General features: G+C 38.7%; 2 protein-coding genes across 2 annotated transcripts in view; both read right to left on the bottom strand.

Annotated features, from left to right (window-relative positions):
* The window catches only part of baz2bb (bromodomain adjacent to zinc finger domain, 2Bb), a 45,800-nt gene extending 30,906 nt beyond the window's left edge, over positions 1–14,894 (bottom strand). The window contains exons 1-2 of the mRNA XM_029531006.1: positions 14,670–14,894; positions 8,646–8,688 (exon numbers count right to left, since the gene is read on the bottom strand). The gene's annotated coding sequence lies outside the window, so the exon portion shown is untranslated. The remainder of the gene's footprint in view (positions 1–8,645; positions 8,689–14,669) is intronic.
* A 3,922-nt stretch (positions 14,895–18,816) lies between these two features.
* Positions 18,817–22,693, bottom strand: cd302 (CD302 molecule). Its single transcript, XM_029530578.1, has 6 exons — positions 22,397–22,693; positions 21,812–21,937; positions 21,585–21,695; positions 20,743–20,925; positions 20,587–20,607; positions 18,817–20,466 (listed from the first exon to the last, which is right to left on the bottom strand). The coding sequence occupies exons 1-6, from the start codon at positions 22,485–22,487 to the stop codon at positions 20,264–20,266; spliced, it is 735 nt and encodes a 244-aa protein (XP_029386438.1). The 5' UTR covers positions 22,488–22,693; the 3' UTR covers positions 18,817–20,263.
* Between the last annotated feature and the right edge of the window lie 1,785 nt (positions 22,694–24,478).

Here is a 24,478-nt window from a genome sequence, read left to right as displayed (position 1 = left end):
AAAAGAAACTACCTGTCAAAGCCAACAGCTAGTCCACACAACATCTGCACTTCATTTCATTTCAAGCAAAAACAGGATGATATGAGACAATAGACATAATTCACTGTGGGTCCATTACACTGTGAAAAGGAGGCAGTGCATTGATCTTAGGAAATCATATTTTAGCAATGTAACAAATGACAGAGTGTCTCTTATTTTTTAAACACATCTACCAGTGAAATATTGAATTCAAAATTCCCTAATTGTGAGGGCTTTGCATTTATAATCAAAAGCAAAGATACTCTAGTGTAATGTTTATCACCAGTGCCGGCAGCAAAACAACAAACAGTACTACAAGATTAATCATTTCTGCCAGGATAAGTGCCTTGAGTAACAGATCTGACAGAACAACCCGATTGAAAAATACAATTTTTCTCAAAAAGCAATTTTTTAGGATTTAATTTTTTAGGATTCAAATTTCATTTTTTTTTCCCCTCACAAGAGAATGGAATGTAGATAATGAAGAAATGCTTTAAGGTTTGTTTTTTTTTTTGGTCCCAAAATGCACAGTAAACTGAAACCACTTGCCTTGGTCCCTGCATTAACACGTACGCCTTCATTTCCTGTGCAACCTTGCACTATACAAACACCGAGACGAAACAGAAAGGAACAATAAAAAAAAAAGAAAAGAAAGGAAAAAAAATAGTTTTCCTGTATTTACTAGTATTTTTTTTTTCTAATTAAATAAATAATAACATTAAAGCTGAACCCACTGAGTGGTTTTTGGTTTTTATGTTTTTGCATTGTTGTATATTTTGGCTGAATATGATTCCGCTTTCACACTCCTTTTTCCATAATGTTCTTGTAATTCCTCATGTCACCATCAAAATAAAACCATTATCTGAGCAGAAGCTGCATAACAGCCACGGACTGAATAATCTAGCATAGACGGTGTCTCTTGACACTCTTCCTCTGTTAGTCATTAAACCAAAGGTTATCTGCGACTGAAGTGTCAAAGGCAAACAGTCCTTCCATCCTGAATTCTTTGCTCTTGGCTACAGGATATAACTGTTGCACACTAGCATTTTAGGAAAGTAATAGGTGAAGGTTACAAATTAAGTAGGGCACTCCATTAGTTTAAATGTGCTAATTCTTTTGAGATATAACACAGGACAATGGCTCTGAGACGAGGAAGAAGAAAAAAGCTTTTTAAAAAGAAAGAGGAAAAAAAAGAAAAGAAAAAGAAGAGGTGCTCAAAAACAATTCATTGGAGAAATAACAGAGTTTATGCATAGTACGTGCAGCTGTGGCTTTAATAGATGTGGAAAAGTCACTTGGGACACCAAGACTATTTTTATTTTGATGAATGTGCAGACAAAAAAAAATAATAATAATAATAATAATCTGTCTGCCTCTGAGCCATCTTTATGTTGCTAATGAATATTTCCATCACCTGCTTGCACTGTTTCTGATACTGTGCTCTATCATGTTGTACTTTGGAGTGTATGGCCCAAACACAAGTCTCAATGCTAGTAAGTGTAGTTTCTGTTTTGGGTTTCCCCCCTGCCCCCCCAATCTCATACTCTGAATTCGTATCTATGAAACGTCTATGCAAAGGCAAATATATAATTTAGCATAGCCATATCAATCATTTACTCACCCATGTGTAATTAAACTTTATGGCTCTTCAGCCAGACGGAAATCCTTGTCAGATAACAATAAAGCTATTTATGTGCAGTTCAAGATAAACCCACCAACTTTCTAAGCAAAACAGTTCCTGTTAGTTTCTGTTCTAATCAGGAACTAACCTTGAAGACAGTTGACCATTTCTGAAAGAGGAAAGGTTCTTGGGAAAGTTGGTATTTGACAACAGCATCAGAAGAACGGCAGCACTTCCCACTTGTTAGTGTACAGTGAAAGGGACATTGGTAACCAAATGGTTAATGTAAGCCACATCACAGAAACGCTCGTAACCTGTTGTGCGTCACATTGCTCCCTCCACCCTTCGTTTGCTGTCTGCCTATTTTTTACCAAGTTCTGTTAAGGTGATGAAAAACATTTGACAACATTTTAGACTATATCTGTATCTAAAAGTGCTTAATTTGTTTATCCATGATCCTACAAATTCAATATTAGAACAGAAGAAGATCAATTGCATATGCCATTCAAATATCAATGAACATATCCCCAACTAACAAGGAAGATTATTGCTATAATGCCATTGCAGGGTTATGAGGGTATTGGGAAACAGTAATTTGTACACACACAGAAGCTTAATACATCTTTTCCACACAGTTTATGGTAGTGCAACAAAACAAGCACTGCCTGGTGTGCAGTCAGCCCTGAAAGACTAAGGAAAAGGTACGTGGCATGGCAACTTAATATCATCCGCCTTGCAAACCGCAAAAAAAAAAAAAAAAAAAAAAAAAAAAAAAAACTACCACAGGCTTGCTGTGTGGGCTGCACCATACAACTTTCTAATGTACATGGGATGTAGCATTTTAACAGCAAATGGCATTTAAAATCTTAATAGTATATAACTCAGGGTTATGGATATAACCCCAGCTCTCTGATTGGAATGAATATCACATTATGGGATGCTGTACAGGCACAAATAATACACCAACCCAGCATACACAATGCCTTTGTCAGGAAGGGACAGAACATCCTCCGACATACGAATCATGAAACTTTAATATATTCTAGATTCATTAAATGTAGAGAGGGATATTTTAAGCCTTATTTTGTTTTAATTTAAATTGATACAGTTTACAGCAGATGACACAGCATCCAAAGTCATCATTGAAAGCAGATATTTCACACTGAACTGCACACAGCTTGCCACTGTTCGCTCCAAATAAAATGCTAATTACATAACATTTGGGATAAAGGCCCCATTGGGTTGCATACTGACCACAGACTTTCCCAAGTAACCTGTATAAATGACTGATGCACTGATGAGTGAATGAACTTCACTTGTGTGCTTAATAGAGGCTAAAGCCAGCCACAAGGTCATCCTCAAGGACAGCACTTTGAACTCCACCTGTTCCATGGGTTCAACAGAGGGAAAGAAATAAAATACAAATATACTGGTGGCAAAGAAGTAGGCTATTTGCTGCATGCACCCTTTGTGTGCTAACACTGTGACCCACTCTGATAGTTTAGCTCAGCATCCAAACACAGATTTTCAACAGGCTTCTGTGAGAAGCAAGAAAAAGATTTTGAATGACGGTATGTCAGTGTAACATATAAAAGGAGCATCCAACAGTCTGCGACATTGGGGTCACACTCACAGAATGAGACACATATGAATGCTCTGAAGATTTTTATCAAACAATAGTTGTCCATGCACAAAGGAAGCTGACTGGAAAGTTTTATACTATAATCAGAGATATGGCTAATGTAGTTAAAATTTTCCATCACAGTGAAGGAATTACGACCAAACCTCATTTTCCCTTAATTATTGCTGATAATGAATATTTATGCAATCACGATTAATCTTTTTTTTTTTTTTTTTTTAAACCAGAAATCAAATTATGACATAACATTTGGATAAAAACTCCCTGTAGAATAAAGAGAAAGTGAAATTAAAAAAAACTTGAAACAAGATAATGCACGACTATTAATATAATATTAAACATTATTAATCAGCGTCTTCAATTAAAGACAAATCAAAAATTTTTTCCTAGAGGATGTCACTCAAATCCATGCATTGCCTCCTGAATATTCAGACTACATGAATGCAATATTCACTTTACTGCAGAAGGACAGTCAATGCATAACAATGAGATCCACTAATGAAATCAACTATCAAGACAAAAAATATACATATTAAAGCGTGGGCTCAATGTCATTTCCTTTTGTTACTTTTCCCCATATACCCTTAAGTTTTATTGCATTTCATATTAATTTTGTTTAGGGACAAGAACAGTGAGTGGATTGCACAGTTTCATTCTTGGTGCCATGTTATGTGCACAGTGAGAAGACTCATTACTTAATTATAATTGCATAAACATCTTCAACAGAACAAATTATTTTAAAACATGATAAATTAATACCATGTGATGTGTCTATACTCCTGAGGGTCCTCTTCCATGAACATTGTTCAAAAATCTGATATGACTCAGTAAAATAAACTACAACAATTCTGATAACATGAAATAAACAGCAAAATGACTGTCATGTATTGGTTCAATATCCTTCAATCCCACATTGGTTAATTTTTTCTATTGTGCTTACGATGGTACAAATATGTTCTTGTGCGATTTGCTTTCTCATTATGCACTCACAACAAACACCAGTTTCATGCTTACACATGCAGTCTCGCTCTAAAAAAACTGACATTTAAATCCTTTTCCACTAGATTAGTAAACAATGGAAGTGAGATAATTGATCATGTGCTTGGGGATCTCTGTGAGCAGCAGAAGGTCACCGCCTGCCAGCAGAGCTGATAGGGAAAATGGCAGTGATGCTCCTGAGCTGCCATTTTCTTCACTGACAAAGACTCCGTCTGCCACCAAGCCATTTGCAGCCTCCGAGTCAGAATATCAATGATTTCTAACCATTCTACAACTCAGCATTCACCTTGGTGTCACCTCTACACACGTCTAATCGCTGACACCACAGATCCTCTCTGTGCAGCCCCTGCAGGCTGGTAACAAAACTCTCCGCCAGCTACATGGTACTCAAAAGATGTGAACATTTTATTAACATCTGTAATATTTAAGTGCTTTGAGCTGTATCATGAAGCAGTTGCATGGTTTTAGTCAGTGCAGATTCATTGGATGTGTGGCAAAAAGCCCCTAAAAAAAATGTATCTTATAATTTAAAATTATGCTGTGTAGTAATCCCTGTTGTCCAATAAAGATTTCATGCCAATAATAAAGAAGGAACAGCAGGCAGCTGGTCATGGCTGCCCAAGAAAATTCAATTTTCTTCAACACCATCTGCACACCTCAGAGACACCCTTACAGGTCTACAGTCTTCCAACATGCCCCGCAGCACACCATGCCAGTGCCATCCACAAACCCATGGTCTTCTTGACCTGTCACCTCAGAGCAAAAGCATAAAAAGTGAATTCCACTTTACTGACATACCATCTCCCACAGAGCAGACACACCTTGCTCTACATAAATTCATACCACTGACTTCCATGTTTTCATCCTTTTTCATTTGGGGTAGTCTTTGAAGCTTTAAATGGTAAATGCTTGTCAGTGCAACTAGATATCCTGGTAGACTACCATCATCTTGGACCTCCATTCAACAACAAGTTACATTACAACTAGCAATAGCAACATTGCTGAAGAGCTGAATAACAGTACAGCAAGTTACCTAGCATTATATAATCTAATATAGCTTGTCCCTAAAGAAAACAGACACGTAATAACCAAGTTTCCATGTCAAGCAGGATTCCATATCAGTACAGGCTCCAATCCAGAACAAGCAAGGAGGAGTAGTGACTGTTCTGTGCTCATCATTAATCTGCTCCATCCTTCCATAGCTTTGTTTTATGCAAAACAACAACAAATGCTAAAGACTAGTTATCTAACCTGACTATCTTATTTGTAGGCTACACGCTTTATGTAAAAGGTCAATAATCTCATGATCAGCATGATGTAACCAGAGGTTCTGAGTTACCACACTGAAGCACATCGTGCACATAACTGCTGTTCTTAAAAGCTGAATATGGCACCATATTCATTAAACATCTGAGAAAACTCATGTCAATGCAGTAGCCATATAACTAAAATTTAATTGTTGCATCATTCACAAGTCTTTGATTTACCACTGACCAATTTCTTTCATCACTTGACTTTTGTTCCCTGCATGTATTTTAATTCCCCTCTGGGCAGAAAAAAAATGGAAAGGAGTGGGCTTTGATATTTACCACCACGGCCTATTACAATACGACAGCAATCTGTTCACACTTCTGGCAAAGTCACAAAACACAGCCAACTCTGAAGCTCCACTTTTAACTGAAGGTCATAAATATTTGAAAACAAAGGGAAAAATGTCATGTGCACAGCTCACCATTTTTACACATACAGGATACACAGTACAAAATAATGTTCCATATGAAACATACCAATCTCCAGTTCATAAAGCTTTCATTCGTTGGATTTAAATCTTGAACATCATATCATATGGACAGAGTAAGTATTTTACCATACTTATATTGCCGTAACTCCCCACACTGTGAGCTACTCAAAATAATACGGATGGAGTTGTAAAAATGATGAACATGTTTGAACTAATCTAGCTTTTTCCATTTGAAATAATTTATGCATCATTTGTGTTTTTTTTTATATATATATATATATATATATATATATATATATATATATATATATATATATATATTTTATCTTTGCAAGCCATTATTCCTTATTTGTCATTATTTAATATAAAAAGGGTTGAATTGCTCAAGGTTGTGTCAGTGTCAGGACAGGGAGACAGTCAACCAATCAATTAGTTTATTTAAAGTGCAAAATCACCTAGGGAAAGTGAGTGAAATTACGAACACACAGAGACACTAGACATAGAAAACAGGGATTAAACACTCAAACTAGACCAGACCAAAGTATTGATAGAAAATGTGTGTTTCTATTAACTGTGGGGATAACAAGAAGGCACAAATTGAGAGAGCAAAGAGGCTGGGACAAGACAAAGAGTCTAAGTAGTTGAGATAGTTAGAATGCCACAAGTGCATTTAAGGCCTTATAAGTTTAGAAAATGACCTTAAATTAAATTCAGATCTAGCCTTAACAGAAGGCCAGTGAAGTGATGCCAGGAAAGGAAGACTTCAAGTAGCACAGCCAGAAAAAAGAAGATTGCTGCAGTTTAATCTGGAAGTTACTAGAGCATGCAGAACAATCTCAGCAGTACTGAGAGATAAAACCAGGCAGATCTTAGCTACACAGATGGAAAATCTTGGTGATTACCCTTATATGAGGCTTAAAAGTCAAAGCTGAATCAAAGAAAACTCCAAGATGTTTTATGGAGGTGCTCATAGAAATCATACAGCCATCAATGCTGAGAGACAGATTCTCAAACAGAGGCCTATAGATAGGAAGCCTATCCTAACCATGACTACGTACTCAAAAGAGTTGAAAGCACCCCGATGAACAAACTGTACATAAACATATGAACATATGTACATATGTTCGCCCACTGATATGTCTTCCAAGCAGAAAACAAAAAACTAAAGTCATTAGAGTGCATTTAATAGAGTGCAGTGCCAGCTGTGGTCTGTTGGGGAGATGGTGAGCTTGTTATTGTAGCAGGAGGGCATAGAGGAAGAGGAGAGGGTGTATGGTGTAAGCATCAGTCAACATGGTGCAGAGTGGGTATCATACTACATGTTAGCAGCTAAACAAGCCCAGCTTGTTTTGGTGAACTCTGTCTGGCTGGAAAAAAGGAGAGGTGCTTCCAGAACAAGTTGAAGTTATCAGTTAAGGAGAGGTTGGTTTGACTGCAGGTGGGATGGAGCCAAGTGTTGAGGGCCATGATTCTGCTGAAGCATTCAATGTTGGGTGATAACACGGGCAGAGGACCGCTAATCCAAACTGACAGACCAAAACTTTGTGACAGTGAAATTAATGCACAGCAACCATTTGGCAAATACAAGGGATGAGAGGCTATAACTTTCCTGCCTGGAAACCATTTCTAAAACATACTGTGGCCTGTTGATGAACTGAAGGTTAGTGATAACTGCTATAATAAATCCTATGACACCACAACAGGAACAGGAGAGTGCTCCGCTTTAGAGATGATGGGATTTGTGTTCATTTTTTCATACCCGTTTCATCTGAACTTGAGTGCACTGCTACAGATGATCTGTCTCTTTGCAAGGCCAGTCACATAAAGAGTAAGAGACTTTTACTCTAGTGTGGGTCAAAAGGTTGCCATGTGCAGGCCATGAATTCCATGGCACAATTTCAGCATTCTTCACCTCATAAAAGTTATGCAAGTGCTTCCTAACTTTCACTTTGAGGATATTGAATGGACAATGAATGGACAGTCAGCGTATCTAATTAACAAACATTTGGCAGCATGTATTGCAGTTGAAAGAAAACCATGTCATTTTCTGACAGAGCAGAGCTCAGGCTGAAGAGAACTAAAATTGATATATCCACTACCCCTATCTTGAGGCAACAATTTAATTTTTAATTGCAGCCAAGAAGCATCTGTATAAAGTTAGAATATATGGAGTAGCCAAAATTTAAATTTAAAACCAAGCAAAACAATAGCTTCAAACCCACCAATTACCCCTGTTTAACTCACAGTAATTTATCTTAAAATACCCTATAGTCAAAAAAGTTTTCTTGCCTCCCCTAAGAGATTTAAATATGTTCTGAAGCCTTGACACTCTAATTCTAAGAAAGACAAGAATTAATTAGATACACACAAAATGAGAGCAAAGTGTAATGCAGCACAAACTAATTTCATAAAAGAGGACTTTGTCAAATCTCAACCTAATTGGAAAATCCTAATCCTATACCAAAATAATACTTTAAAATGAGGTGTTCCACTTAGGTCGGCATTTGCATTCATGGCTTATTTTTTTTCCAATTTCACAAAGCAAACTGTTTTCCCCCTCCTACAATAATAAAAAGAAATACTTCAGAGACATGGACAATGGGTGGTTGATATAACCAAATACTTACTGTGTGACACTACCTTCAGTTCTGTGACATCACTGCTCTGCACCTGAAACATAAGACAACAACAGCAGATTTATTGCTTGATTTTATCGATTTACTCATTCAGATTCATTCCTATCTGAAAGCTCCATGAAAATGAAATAAAAATGGTAATATAGACCCGAGGGAAGATGAATTTTCCATTATAGACATCAGCCAAAAAACTATCAAACTACTGCTGCCAGAGAAAACACAAGAAAATGGGATATGACAAAAATACTTGAGAGAAATTGGATTATGGTTAGTTATATAGCCAGCATCTAGTGACATTAAGAAACAAACCTTCAATTGCATTAAAATGTATTAAAATCCACACATTCTACTGATATTTTGTTAGTAATTGAAGCAATTTTATGATGTTTATGCTTCAACCAAGCAGCTGTTGGGGTCACGAGTTTTGAAAACATAATGCACATATGATAGGCAGTGTAAATAAGTCTGACCAGCCACCACATGTACAAAATGAACCATCTGGTTTATGTTTGGAATGAAAAGGAAATTAATCATAGACCAGCTTCAATCTTTGACCCATCCCTGAATCATTTATATCTTTTTCCTTCTAAAATTCTCACTCAGTAAAGAAATCTAATGTCTTTCTGCTTAAGTCATGACTTTATACATCAACTGACCTAAATCATAAGCATTTTCAGATCTATAATCGAGGCACTTAAGTTTTTAAACTTTAAAATGATCACTTAGCTTAAAAAACATATACAAGAAGTTTGAAAACTTATTACTACATCTAGGTGGCATACATATCTTCACACTTACCTGAACACCACACTTCTCTTAAAACTACCTTCTTTAGGTTTGTATGATTAAGTAAGAGATATTCCTCCTGTTAGCTTAGATTGGTAGTGAAGTTACAATTTCAAAATGATCAAGTCTATGCATTTTTTTGTTTTGTTTTGTTTTGTTTTTTAATAGTCTTGCCTAATGAAAGGCTGCAACATGTACCAGACTTCAAAGAACAGTGAGGGGGGGGGAGATCATATTCATAGTAAATGATCCAGATCTGGCCCAAAATTTAATGGAATCTCCCCTGGGCAATGCCATCCCTCCAATATGTTTGGTGCAAATTGGTTCAATACTTTTCGTTGCATAATCCTGTTGACAAACAAATAGAGTAATAGTGAGGTAAAAACAGCTGGAGGCCAACAAATTTTAATCACAGGAGCAAGCTTGCGTCGAAACAGGCTAAAATCAGAGGTTTTATGCACAAAGTAATTAGAAAATTAGACGCACTTCACAATGCTCTGTTGATAAAGAACATCTCAGACTGTTCTCAGGTTGACCAATTATAGGGTCACTCATGTTGGAATGAAGTGGTGAAGCACCAATATTGATGTTATTTATGCTTAATTGGGTATACAGATACTGTATATTTTAACAGCTGTTGGCAAAATTAATTTGGATTATGATCAAAATGTTTACATAGACAGGTACAATGGCCTCGCTGTCTTAGTGACATTTCTCTTATGACCCATCCAAACAAAATAGATCTTTTTCAAATGTCTAGACGAAACAGGAAATTAGTTTAAAAGCAAAAATGGCTCAGGATCAAAGATGTTCCACTTTCATCTGTCAAGTTGTCTGAACCATGGATTCTGTTATGCTCACTTTCTATGCCCCTTAAAACAGCTAATATGAATGTGAGAGTTACTAAATCACTTATAATTTGAATCAATAGTATCAACATTTGCTATGTGTCATGTACACAGTTTCATTTGTGTTATTTCTAAGTGTCAAAATTTGTATATAACTGAATATTGTCTTCCACAGTTAGATGTTTTAATATTGAGGAAAAAGGTCACCTTCCAGCTTGAAATAATGGACTGTAACAAGTTTTTGAACTCCAAGGATAAGCCATCTCAGATTACTCAACTGTCCATCTACCTGGCTCCATGTCATCTCTGAAACAGCAGACAATGATATTGGTCTCCCTGCACAGAAAGCCGTTTACTAAGTCAAATGTAATAACTGCTAATCTCCATACAAATAGCAGGTTTAACAGCATACCCTCTTTAATTGTGTAATATGATTTGAACCACTCAGCTTGCTATTGATGCTAGGTTGAACATTTGTTTCCTACAAATGCACCTGTGGCATCGTAGTGTCTTTTTTCTTTTCTGAATATCACCCTCTCGGGTCCAACAGTGCCTCTAACCAACTGTCTCTAACAGTTTAATTACTGAAAACATTGTAAGTGACCATTTTATTAACATAGATCTAATAAACCTATGCTTAAGACAGTCATGAATAGAGTGACATTATGCTCCCTCATTAAATGTTTTACCATTGTAAAAAGATATTGAGATGGTGTCAAATAAAATAGTGCTGCACTGTCTGGTCTATGAATAAAACAATCATGGCAGCACCTGTACAGTAAAATTTTTATGAATACAACCAATAGAAAGTCTTCCCAATAAAAAAAAAATATATATATACACAGCAAGCTCCACACTTAATAAGTTTACAGGACTATCTTTTCAAAAAGTAAAACAGATATATTTCAAAGTAAGAAACAAGTTGCCATAAACTGACAAGAGTGTAAGATCCATGGCCCTTGCCTCCACTGAGAGGACAGAATTCAGTAAGTTAGGTTCCCTAAGGTTTTGATTCTGGCCTTTGCTGAGCCAGACATTTTTAGGGATGAATTTCTTTTCTCCATTCTCTTATCTGGTTGAATAAAAATTAAATATTTAAAAATGTGCCTGCAACAGCATGCTTAAAGTGTGAAGTGTTTGTGGCAGCAGTGACCAGAGTTTAAATGCATGAAGATCAATAAGAAATGGGGGCTGCTGAGGCACAGTCCACTGTGATGGTGGAAGGGTTTACAACAGCAGGAGGACAAAAGGGCTGTACTACTGTATGCAGCTACCTGGCCTGGAATTTTGAACATGGAGGTAATTCATCCATTGCCTGCAGCTGGCCAGCAAATTTCTGCAGCAAAGGACACAAATCCATACTAAACAGCTAAACAAACAGACCAGGGCACGAGCATTTTAAACATCAGCCCCATTAACACAGCAGGGAGACTTCAATCTTAGGAGCAGCACTGGTTCAAATACAGCATTAGGATAAGCATCTCCAGGCAGAGAGAAAATAGACTGGGAAGATGAGTGAAAAAGAGTAATCACCCTGACATATTCCTAATAATCCACCTCCCTTGTGCTGCTCCCCCCAAGCTCACCCAATCATAAAGTGTCAACACTGACCTACAAAAAGGGAATCCTGTCAAGCCTTACATGTTTAAAAACATCAATCACAGCAGACAAAGAGGGTGCACTGAATTATACAGCATTAACCTTCAGGGCTTGCATATAAAGACCATAGATTTATTTATGCTTGTGTGTTAAGAGCGTCTGCGCTGTTCCTTACAGCAAGCTGGCCAAATTGATGAACCTGCTCAGCCCACAGCAGGGGTCCAGCATCTTTGATTAATGAGTGCAAACTTGTGGAAAGGGTAAGAAAAGAGAGACAGGGTGAAAATGGGTGAAAACACAATTATTAGTAGACCTGCTTTTTTTTCCCCCCTTTGGGCCTCTTAAAAGGGCACTTTTAAAAAAGGACCAAAGAAACGGAAAAAGGGAAGGTGCATCAATAGTCAAGACACACATGGCATGTTCAATGTGATCCAAACTTTAAATGGTGGGCACTGGGGTCAATTCAGCAATGAAAGTACACCTTACACATGTAACCACTAATAGCCTCACAGTGCTATGTTACACAATCAATAGTTTATAATGAAGTGATGAATTTTTACAAAAGAAGCAGCAAAATAAGTAACTGACCGAGAAGTTAACCTGTTAAAAAGGGCTGTTTTTTTGTCTTTCAGCTCATGACTAAATTTGTATGTTGATCTTAGAAGAGTAAAACTGCAATTTTTTAATTTTTTTTACATTTAGAAAGACAAGATGCTGACTTTTGATTTTGATGTTAAAAGTTCATATTCAGGGGCTACTACAGTGGCCAAAAACATTGTTCTGTCTGCTGAGGTTTTCAAGGAGATGAGCGCTGAATAAATATGAAGCAAATTTAGTGACCTTCTGCCTGTGTTTTGATTCATTGGCAGTTACTAGATGCATGCATAACACATCAAGGTTGTGATCTGATTTATCTTACCACCTTGGCTACTGAAGGCATTTAAACAATGAACTTCAATGGGAATAATGTTTACTGCCATCTCACAAAGACTGTGTGTATAAAGGCCACATGAGAGTACATTACTATCAATTATATCTGTAAAGAAATCAACTCCATGCAGCAAACAAAAGATGCCTGCCAAGCTACAAAATGAAATGATAGGTGAATGCATTCAAATCAAGCTCTATAGTCTGATCCTGAGACCATTTTCCCCCCTTAGATCACCATGCAGCACAAACTCCTATGGCAAAAATAAGTCCAGCTGATGCTGTCACAACATCCTGAAGTTTGAAGGGCCTAATATTCATTAGCAGAGAAGAGATGTTGTCTCAGATCCACAGGCCTTTTATCAGAAAACTGAAAATCGCAGGTGTAAATTATATAATTGACAAAGGCTGAATTAAGAGCTGCTTGAGTTTCAGGGTCCTGTTATTGTGCTTGCTGGTTAACTGTCACTCTGTCAACGCTTATTGGAACACTTGAATACAATAGAGCCTCCCTTAGAGCTACTGATTAGCACAATCTAAGAGTTCCTCTAGAAAAAAAAGGCCTATTGATGCTTAGTTTGTCTTAAGCCTGGTCTAAATGAATATCAAGGATGATGGCCTGTAACACTTAAGCATTGCCCTTGATATTAACTGAATATGCACTTAAATGTTTCTGTGGTCGTTTGTGCTTCGCTGGCTGTTATTAAACTACTTTAAAAGGCTTCTTCAAATTCAGAGTAAGCCAAGCAGGGTTAAAATAAAAAAAAATTAATTAAAAACCCAGTAATGGAAGGAATTGGGGCAATTTTAAAATGTTTCCGTTGTGTGTGTGATTGAAATACAGCTTTCCAATACAAGTCAACACAAATTAAGGTCGTATCTAAGGCGTCTTTTCTGTTAGAAAGTTTCCCAACTTGAGTACTGATGACCACCGTTCAAGTGCAACCATCCTAATTTAAATTGCCCAAGATGGCGAATGCCTTGTTGTTAATATGAAAGCAGAAAAATGGAGGGTATTGTCATAATCTCAAAGGGTAAATTTCAGCCCAGACCGCAGCTTCTACATTAGCTGCTCTTTCCTTTAAGAGGAAGCCACAAAAAGAGAAGACAGCGGGAGGAGAAAGCCCCAGCGGACAGCCCGGCTTCAGCAACGACAACAAATGACAGAAAGAGGCTGAAAACATATAATGGAAGCCCACCTCCATTACACACGTTACATATCATTTCATGACATGTCACACGAAGCTTAAAAAGCCACAACAAGCGCCGGCGGACAGAGACAGAAACACTACTTTTTTTCCTCTTCTCTGTTCTTTTAAATGGAAACACAAGAAGCTTGTGGTGAGCTTAGAAGCCCTGATATTGTGACAGCCTTACTTATGTTCATGTTTTTCACCGTCCGGCCATTAACGTTTCTGGACATCACGTCGGATCCTGCGGAGCGTGGACCGGCTGGCAACAAAGACGAGATCCATGCTGCAAGGTAATGACAAGACGGAGCAGCAGCAGTCCGTCCGTCCGCCCGAGCCGAGCCCCAGCACCGGGGTCAAAACACTCTTTTTGTCACAAAGTTACGGTTCAAACACGAAGGCAGAACAAAGTTAAAGAGTGGCAACATGCACAAACTACACACGTACTTCAAGCCGAACTTTTCCACTCTCTCTTTTCAAACGTCTCGCAGCGGATAACGCTTCGGCCGTGTCAAGTGTAGTGAGGGATGCCGCTGGTTTAGCTGGGGGTGGACGGAGGGGGGCTGTTAGCTTAGCTGTTAGCCGTCACCGCCGCTGACCGTTACCTCGGTGCTCACATCCAGCGAGCTCCCAACAGGGGGAAAACACAAGCAATTAAAACTCACCTTATCGTGGAAAAAAAACTGCTTCCGATCAAACAAACAAAAAAACAAAAAAAAAGAAAGAAGCGAACAGGACAAAAAAAAGCTGTGTTGAATTACTTCCCAGTTTTGTGCAGTTAGGGAGAGAAGCGGGGAGTTAACTGAGTCCGGCTGCGTCGGTGTGTGATGGCAGATTGGGGAGAATCAGCCCTCCTCCTCTTCTTCTTCTTCTTCTCCCTCTTCCTCCTCTTCTCCTTCTTCTTCTCTCCTCCGTCTCACTCCAGCCAACTCAAGAGAAGTGACGTCAGCTCACGGCTCCGGCAACGCAAACTTTTGTTCTCAATCATCCAGCCAGCAAGTGCACAAACTGAGGAAGCGTCAGCCTGAGAGCACCCGAGTCACCAGGCAGCCATTGATTAATGATTAGCTGCGGAAAAGACATGATGCTGCCCCCCGACCCTAAAACATGCATACACCAACTGGTGCTTTTAATTTCCACCACATCCCCGGGGAGCCAGTGCAGACGAACTCATGCCTGCAGCTGTTGCTTTCGTTCTTTCTTTTTTTTTTTTTTTTACATTTTCAGATGCTTAAAGTTTTCCCTAACCCTATAAATTCATCTCAAGGAGATAGTCACCTATTAGGTTTAATGGGAATTTTCAATCAAAACAAGCACAGAATAAGGTTTAATGTCACACGCATTCAGTGGGGGTCTACACACTCCCATCTTTTTTAGTCAGTAACTGACAGTAAGAGTGAATGCAAAGTGCAGTTTAGTATCTGAAGGTAGAACTGACTGATGCAGATTTCATTGCTGCTTTTGGTGTTGGTTGTGCTTTAATACAGTCTTCTCTGGCATGGCAAAACAACACATTCACCAGCACATCTATAATTAGAAAGCATAACATTCAATAGGAAGCCACAAATAAAATCAAGCTAAAATTAGGGCAAGGCTGGTAATACAGTTGAACACATCTGGGAGATGTGGAGGGTGCAAATCATTTAGATACAATGTGGTTTTATTCCATATAGGCTACTTAAAAATATATGTTTTGATGTCTTACATGTGGGGGTCTATATGAAGGAGAGTAGCTCAAATCTTAATTGAAGAGAAATATCAGTATGAGTTATGTTGTCCCTTGCCAGACCCTTCTAATTTTGCTAATTGTCTGAATGCGTGGACTGCTATGGTCTAGCACTGACCAAATGAAGCTAGAGTGTGATACAGAAACAGTCATGCTAAGTGCGCTATTCAAGTCTCCACTGGGCCAAGGACTACCATCTGCCTTTTTTTCTGATCATTAAGCAAGCATACTGTTGGCTATAGACATTAGAAACAAACATTTACAACACAATGTAATAAAAGCATGCTGGACATGTCTCAAAACGTGGACAGATTTAGTGCTTCTATTTTGGAAGGTTGACACTGCCGTAACGGCATCTGAACTGTAATTAAAGGTTACTTGTAATCAGAGTAAGTGACTTCAAATTATGAATCTATATGCCGAAAAGATATGATATATTTCTCAAAGACAAACAAGAAGCTGTTTTTGGAGGTCAGAATGGATTCAAATTTAAGGAGCTGCACCTTTTGCCAAAGGACATATATAAGATTGGGATGCTGTAATTAAGGCAGAAAAGGCAAGCTCAAATGAAAGATGCAGAGGAAAAAAATCCTTCATCAGCACTTGTGATTTAAAACAGGTTTATCTTCTTGGTCACAATCTCTTGCTCTTATTGATTTTTATTCCCCTCTAATTCAGTGTCATTGTACATACTGCAGTCACAGGAGCATCTGATTGAGTGAAAACCTGGCTGGATGGTAAGAGAGAAAAAAATATTTGATAAATTTGTCAGCCAATCCACAGGATATGTTGGTCTTTAATTATGTTGGACAATATTCATTAGTAAGAATGCATGGAAGAGATCAGAATGATGTTACCTTCAAAAGCCTTTTCCCCCTGTGGTTTTTCCAACACTAGACTGCATTCATTTTTCTTTTTGTGCAATCAGAATGTCAGCCTACCTTGGTCATTTGTAAAATAATAAGTTGCATTCGGTGGCTGCAATGCAAGCAGCATGCTGGGGGAAGGGCAAACAGTCTGTCCTCTTTAAAGGGGTTTTTAAGAGTCTTGATTAGAAAGTATAATGAGATACCAAAGACAGCAAGGATGATCTCTCTGGAGACTGATGGAAAACAAATTAAGACGGTGCTTTTGTTTTTAATTATTATTTTTCTATCAGTCTTCAGAAAGCTCAGGACACCCTCAAGGCACAGGAGTTGCACTCACTGTCATAGATTTTCTTTTTCAGCTGCATCATATTTGAATAATACAGATTTTAATCATGTCAGCACTCAATACTCTGAACCCTTAACACCCAAGCCTTCCAGCTTTGCACCTGTGTTTGAATTTGATTTAGAAAATGGCACAGTGTCTCAGCTAAAAGAAAATCTATCGCTTTTACTTATAGCTGTGTGTATGAGCATACACTTCCTCAATGAAAAATAAGCAGCTTAAACTGAAACACCATGAGTATTGTCAGATACAAAGAGTTGAAATAGGTCATTTATTTTAAATAATACATATTTATCAAGACTGATAAAGAAATGGCATTATACGAGATCTAATTAGCTGACATAAGAGCAAACATTGATTTTACTCTATTAACTCTGTATTAATTCTCAGGAAAAGCGGTAACACGAAGGGTAAGAAAGACAAGACAAATGTGGGCAGAATGTCCAATTTAATCCTGCGGGAAAAACAAGACATGTAGGAAAACTTGTCATGGTCTCTGGCTTCTGTATTTACACAGGCCAGAGTCAGTGCTGTTTCACATATATTCACAAGTTTATGACATTGGAGAAATCTGTGCGCAAAGGCAAAGGGTTGTGTCAGTTCTCTATTGTCTCTTATTAGCACATAACTCATAATTAATAAGCTTGATGAACTTGTGTCTTCTGATCTAGTCTGACTCATTTTCATTCCATCGATCATGCTGCTGTATGTCATTTTCATGCATACCAATGCCTGTTTTAATTTGTCATTCTGGGTCAGCACTGACCTCCTTCTGCTCTGAGCTGTGGCGTGGCAGATGTGTTAATGAAATTATTTTGCCATTATTTAAGCCAAAATAGGCCATTTCAGCATTGGTGAGAGACACAAAACCCTCTGCAATAATAAATGCACAAATCCACATTTAATAGAAAAGATGGCTTTAGGGATGTGACAAGATAAATCAGTTAAGTTGCAATGTGTTTGCAAAAAACAAATTATTATGCCTCAAAAGGTTAATCATGTATTAAATTCAATCCTAGTACTCTAAAAATCTAAATAAAATGGAGCTTTTCGCTGTTCTAGTGTTATTGTTGCAATTAATTACTATAATCATCATAATTGCCTGTGCAGGAAAGCAAATAGGAAACCCCCCTTATGCATGCCAATGCATATATTTTTGTTGGAATTGATGACTGACAAGAGATGTGCATAGCATTGCAACGAATGATAGACCTCTGAACAGACCTTCACATCAGACTCCTCTGCAGTGTCAGAGAGGAAGAGTTGACACAATGTGATTCACTATCCCACCTGGTGGCCAAATCAAGAAATTATCAGGACAGTTTTGTGGGTGTTTTGAGGTTTTAGCGAGGCGACATATCTCCAGGTTTTGGTCCACTGACCTTTAATGATTTATTTCTAGGTGTTGAAAACACCCAGTGAAAGAACTGAACAAAGTCTGCAGCTGATATGTAAGAAGAGTTTTTTTTTTGGGGGGGGGGGGTGACAGATGACTTAGGAGTTTAAAATTAGATGAACATGATTTCTCTCACTTCGGTTTCATCTCAGACCCTGCTGAGATGTCAACAGAGCCACAGGACATGCGGAGGGAGTGGCACTTTTCAGATGACAGTGATATAGATATCCTTTCCGAACTAATTAGACCCTATCCCCGATTTTGGTGTCCCAATTCATCTTTCTCTCCTCAATTATGCATTGACACATATATATTTAGCAAGATTATCCTATATGGATGGCAGAAGGGAACAAGGTCAGCCGTTTGCAGATTGGTGAAACTGCTGGACAACCCAAGGCTAAATGGTGACATTTCTGACCTCAGCTTCCAGCTTAATAAAGCTTCCCAGTTTAGATCAATAAAAGGAAATCAGTTATAGTCAAACATACTTTATTATGAAACACACACAGGCTCAGATTCTGCAGATAGTGTACATAAGCTATGCCGTTGAAATATAGAGAAGTAATGAGAAATGTGTAATCAACCATCACACAGCCAAATCCCGATCGTCTTAATCATTTCCAACACAAATATCATATCCACTCTCTTAAAAATAGAAAAAATTGCTAATGCCAACACTGGATTTCATAGGGCAGCAAAATATACGAGCACACACATAAACAAAAAACACACAAGAAAACCCCCTTTGTATTCTTTTTTGGCCACTTTCACAATACAAAAGGAAAATATATGAACAGTGGGTAGTGAATAGTTATCAAGACAGCCGCCTGGAAATGATTCTGAAATGTTTAGTGTTTACCGGTTTTATTTTGGTCTTAAATGGATTTAGTACGTTTAACCAAAGAAAGAAAGCGGGCAAAAAATAATCAACCCCTTTTTTTCTACTTGATAAAATGCCTGGAAATTTTTTAGCGGTCATTTAGCTCTAAATATAAAACCTGCTTTATGGGCTGTGGAAGTCCACTTCATTGACTACATTTACATACATGTAGTAACCAGACAATTGCTCAATCTTTCTCTGGGCTCTCATTCGGATCAGGCTATTTACATTTGCCCTTGATAGGTTGTAATTGAGAATTCTTGTTTCTATGAATACTACATGAAGGGACACTGATAATTTTACAGTTGACTCATCATGAGGACTACTCAGCCTTTACAAAATGTTGTATTTTACCTTTATGTCATCATGAGGACAACAAATTCATAATATACAACCTGGTTTACTCACCATTCCCATGCACAGAAGGCCGAACGGAAACATGCACTTTGTTGCGTGAGTTATTCTGTGCAGCAGGATGGAGCATGCTTTAAGGCTTGATCCAGGATATCTCAACCTCTGCTGTGTTGATTTTTAATCTGTCTCTTGTAAAGATAACAACTTCACGTTAATGCAAACATTTGTCAGGTCACAAAAGTCTGGTTCCTATATCTTACATTAATCCACCACTCTTTTAAAAAGTTAACAGTGCATTCTTTTACTGAGATAGAGGAAAAACACAATCATTCCAAAGAAATAGTCAAGTCGTCTTTAGCACCTGATAGTACCCAGGATTTCATCAAGAATCAGGTGATGTCAATACCAGGATAAATTTTATTTATATATTTACAAAAGATTATAGTGAGTCTCTACGTGGATAAAGTAAGGGGAAAAAAAAAAAAACAGAAGCAGTGAGAAATTTATGAGCCACAATGAAGATTTTAGTATCAGAATAAGTGTGGTTAGTTTTCCTACATTCCTACATACATTCATTCCAACATTATTCAGAGTCATGCCATTTACATGTGTTAACGCAAGAAATGCTTCAGTAAGTGTGTGCAGAATGGATTTCTCTTCGCATTAACAGGCAGTGAGACGGCACCTTCTCCTACGGCGCACTGTCAGTCTCCTCAGCCTCCACCAGGCAGGACTGGTCTGCTTCCAGGACTCGGAACGGAGGGTGGTACTCAAACGCTGTGAATATAGTGGAGCCAAAATTGTGTCTCTGGTGTAGGAACCAAATAACTGCTGAGATTCCCATGACAGCCACCACGCTGAGAATGACCAGGGCAGACAGCAGAGCACTCGGTTCTGAAGGTGATAAGTAAAGTCACTACTATAAATATGAAATCTCAGAGGAATTTTTAAAGAAAAATTTAAACAAACCAAAAAGAAAAAAGAAAAAAAAAAAAGCTCAAAAGGTGAACTTACTTTTTCTGACTTTCTTTGCCTCTGAAGGAAAAATGCAACAACACATTGTTAGGCACGTGGAAAACATTTTATCTGAACTTAGGCTCCCTGTCAGTCATTTTAATAAAACAAAGCAAACAAATCAGCAAGTGTAAAAAAAACAAACTTCAATCTTACTCTGAGCTGTTTCACAGACCACTCCATTCTCAACTTCCTCCGTGCAGCTAACATTTTCCCACTTTCCCGTGTTGCTGTGCAGAGTCACACACGTGTCCAAGGGTGCGAGGTCTGAGGCTGATGAGCTGTCCTCCCAGTTAGTGAAATTCACAGGGCTCTCACCGAACCACCTCATGCCATCAACTGACAAGACAAAAATCCCTGCTCAAAAACCGACCAACACCAACCGCCAATCACAATTAATGTCACCCAAGTAAAATTACAGCATTCACACAACAAAATACACTTGAACATCCTCTACCAGTTCAGGATTTATGCTTTTGAAATGTTTAATGTGTCTTGGTTTAGTGTCCTCCCATCAAAAAAAGAAAAAAGACAAAACAAAACAAGATTTCCTGAAGCTGTGCCAGGATATTAAAAGCAGGATAGATCAGAGTTGTCATCCAGACTTTCTTAAAAATAGCATAACAAAACATACAGAGAAAACTACCAGGCATCCCTTCATAGTTTTTCAGTGATGCAGAACAGAAGTTAGAATAACCAGGACAGAGGCTGGAGAAAAAAACAAAGCGACTTTAAATGAAATTGTTTGTGAGGTCAATAATCCAACTTCCCACTTCACTGTCAGTTAGTCAGTCAGTCATCCTTAAATTAGCAACATAAAGGCATGAAACAAAATTCAGTGTCAGCTTTCCACCCTGGTTGCCTCCAAACATCTGAAATGAGGTGCATGGGTAACTTTTTCAGTTTGTGATTTGCTATTTAGAATCAGATTCTCTATAATGGAAGGTTGGCAGCCTTTGTTTCTTTTATCTGCAGCACTTCCGTCACACAGGACTTACTGTTTGTGTCATAAAACATTCCCAGCCACACATTGACGTTTCCTTTCCAGACCTGTGGACTGTAGTTAATGACAAAGTCGTTTTCCTCTGCACTCTGGACGGTCAGGGGCTCTGAAGGAGAAGTGTGACAGTGTATAGTATGGCAACACAATACCGCACACATTGACACACAGTGTGGCAACATTATTGAACTGAAAATAAAACAGAGAACAAGAAGCGTCCCTCACCAAAGCCCAGGCAGAGGGATTTGGCTCTGTCAAAGGTATAGCTTTTGATTTTGTCTTCTTCTCCGTGGACAAAGTGGTAACATCTGTCCTGAAAGGGCACCCAGGTGCGTCCATCTGCAGGACAGTCTGAGGACAAAAGAATGGTTGGCATCTGAAGTCACAGCCTGGTTCTTTTTTGAACTGTTTAAAATAACCTCCACTGAGTGGCAGGCTGTGGGTCAGATCAGTCCCCCTCCCCCACCTGCCCTGTCTCCTGTTTACCGATAACCTGCTGAATGGAGTTCAGAGCTCCGATGATATTTGAAGCTTTGTCAGATTCCGTCTCACCTGTACAGCTGACACTCTGATCCAAAACAATCACAATCACATTCATCCATTTACAGCCGTTCGGAACTTTCGTTTCACTTGATCGTTTTAACCGACGCCAGAAGGCGGAAGGAGAAGTTTTTTGTTTGTAACGCGGCTGACATGTCTGCTTCGGTGGCTTTAGAAATAAATACAGCAGTCAGCGCACTATGGCGCACTTTGAGGGCCCAAACTTTGAGACAGGCCTGAGCAGCGACACACACCATGTCAGAGACCTACCTGCAGTCTGAGCCGACCTCAGCTGGACACACAGCGCCAGCACACAGCTCCACAACTGGACAACAGGCTGACGGTTCCTCTGGGACCCCATGGCAGCAGCACACACAGACACACACACACAAAAACAAAACAAAAAAGCAGGAGTGGAGCTCTAAACTAGTTTGAGAGTGAGGCGTCAGCTGCAATGTGAGCCAGATCCCTCCCACAGCTGAGCCGAGGCTGGCGCAGCAGGACGCACACAGGAAACACTCCCAGCAGGAGACTGAGCTACCTGTGTGTCCATCAGCTGCTCTGACACACACCGACCTGCACAGGACAGACTTTAATTCAGCCTTTGTGTCAGTACGGTGAGGGGATCACAGAAATGGGGCTCTGTCCGGAGCACACTTGGCAGTTTGCACACAGGGAGCTCTGGAGGGCGCTGTCCGCACAGTCTTCACAGGATCCTCAGCTTTGTTGTTTATTTACGAAAGAACCACAGCTGCTGTGACAGCCCTGTCAGCTCTTCACTTAGTTATTGTGTATTTATGTATATGTGTCTATATTTATGTGGCTTATCTCCCGATTACTTTGAGTTGGACCTCCTCTTGTGTTTTAGAAGCCCCTAACCGTGTTAGGTCACCAGCTTGTCTTTCTAAAATGCAAATATTAAAATGGTTTGGATTTCCCCCTGAGCAGGTGAGTGACGCATAAGGTGTGAGGGGGGGAACCTTCAGGGCAGAATGGTTCTTGGTCAGGTGGAAGGAGGGATTTCAACTCCATTACTTGTAGGCGCAGGTGGCGCAAACACAGACAGCTGGAGTGTGAATTTTGCTCCTCGTCTGGAGCCGGTGGCTTCCCGTAGGGTGGCACAACACTCTGCAGGATACCGTGGGGACCCATCTGCCATGGCAAGGCCTGCTCACAGATGCCCCCATCCCCATCCACCCACCCTATGCCATACCTCCTGATACCCGTAACTCACCCTGTCCAGGACATGCATGTTGTCAGCAATACCATGTGACAGTGTTGATGTAGTTCTCACCCTTTGGGCTGAAAACACCACAGTTCATAAATACTGGTCCTTCATGTCAAAACAGGGGAGGATAAGATTTTCTTTGCAAGTACAAAGAGCAAATATTGTCACAAATGACATTAATATAATAAGCTGAAGTGTGCACAGCTGAAAATGTCTGGTAGTTGAAAGTTTGGAGTAGTTTTGATGTTGTCTTTTGTGTACATTAAAGAGAAAGAGGCCCCTTATCTGAAAGGTAAGCATCATCTCTTATGTGCACGCATACATTCCTTCCATGGCAAAATGTTCCCAGAAACCTGCAAGTCTTGTGTTCTCATTAAACTGATGCAGACTTCTTGTAATTACAAACATTAGAGTTTACATCAAAATAAACTATTTATTTTTCCGATGGTGAATATCTGTGTTTGACAATCTTCACAAATTTAGCAAAACACAGTTTTCAAGCTGGCTGAGCGTGAGTGAAAAAGCTCGGGGAAGTATTTGGATTTCATCCCTCCATAGCTGCAGCCAAGCCCCTGTAACAGACATATTAAAATTTACTCTACAACTATTTAAAAACATTTTGCTGGCAAGCTATACAAACACTGCATTTACGTAATAACAAGCCAAATGAACACACTCAATTAAAAGGGAAAACAGCGTTGATGGTTTGGAAATAAATACTACATTTACAACAGTTTAAAAGGTGAAAATTTTAAAAGTTTTATTCAAAAAATGTCAAAGAAATTAACATAATACACCTCAGGCAACAAGCCACTAAAAAGTGGAAGTCTTTGGCTTTAACAAATATTACCAAAAAAAAAAAAAAAAAAAACAGAAGAAGGAAGGCAATTGTGGAGCATAGGTTAAAAAAAACAAAACAACAATAAACTACTGACTGATTTCTTTCCTTATATGGTCTGTACAAAAAATTTCATAAATTAAACTTTTTCATATAACTTAGTGACTGTTCAACATGATGGTTTCCTACATGAGCAATTTCCTATGATGCACCTCTGCAACTCTTTATCCAGATACTATGGCACTCGGTTCAGACACCACTAGCAGCATAAACCTCACAAGACAGT

This window comes from Echeneis naucrates, chromosome 21 (genome assembly GCF_900963305.1).
Source record: "Echeneis naucrates chromosome 21, fEcheNa1.1, whole genome shotgun sequence".
Classification (NCBI taxonomy): domain Eukaryota; kingdom Metazoa; phylum Chordata; class Actinopteri; order Carangiformes; family Echeneidae; genus Echeneis; species Echeneis naucrates.
This window is presented reverse-complemented; position numbering and strand designations above follow the sequence as displayed.

Bases quoted from the DNA above. Each gene is read 5' to 3' on its own strand.
- cd302 (XM_029530578.1), bottom strand. From the start codon at position 22,487: ATGGGGTCCCAGAGGAACCGTCAGCCTGTTGTCCAGTTGTGGAGCTGT. The intron at 21,696-21,811 runs GTGAGGGACGCT...CTTCTCCTTCAG, and splicing joins ATCCCTCTGCCTGGGCTTTG to AGCCCCTGACCGTCCAGAGT. The intron at 20,608-20,742 runs GTAAGATTGAAG...TTTTTCCTTCAG, and splicing joins GGTCTGTGAAACAGCTCAGA to AGGCAAAGAAAGTCAGAAAA.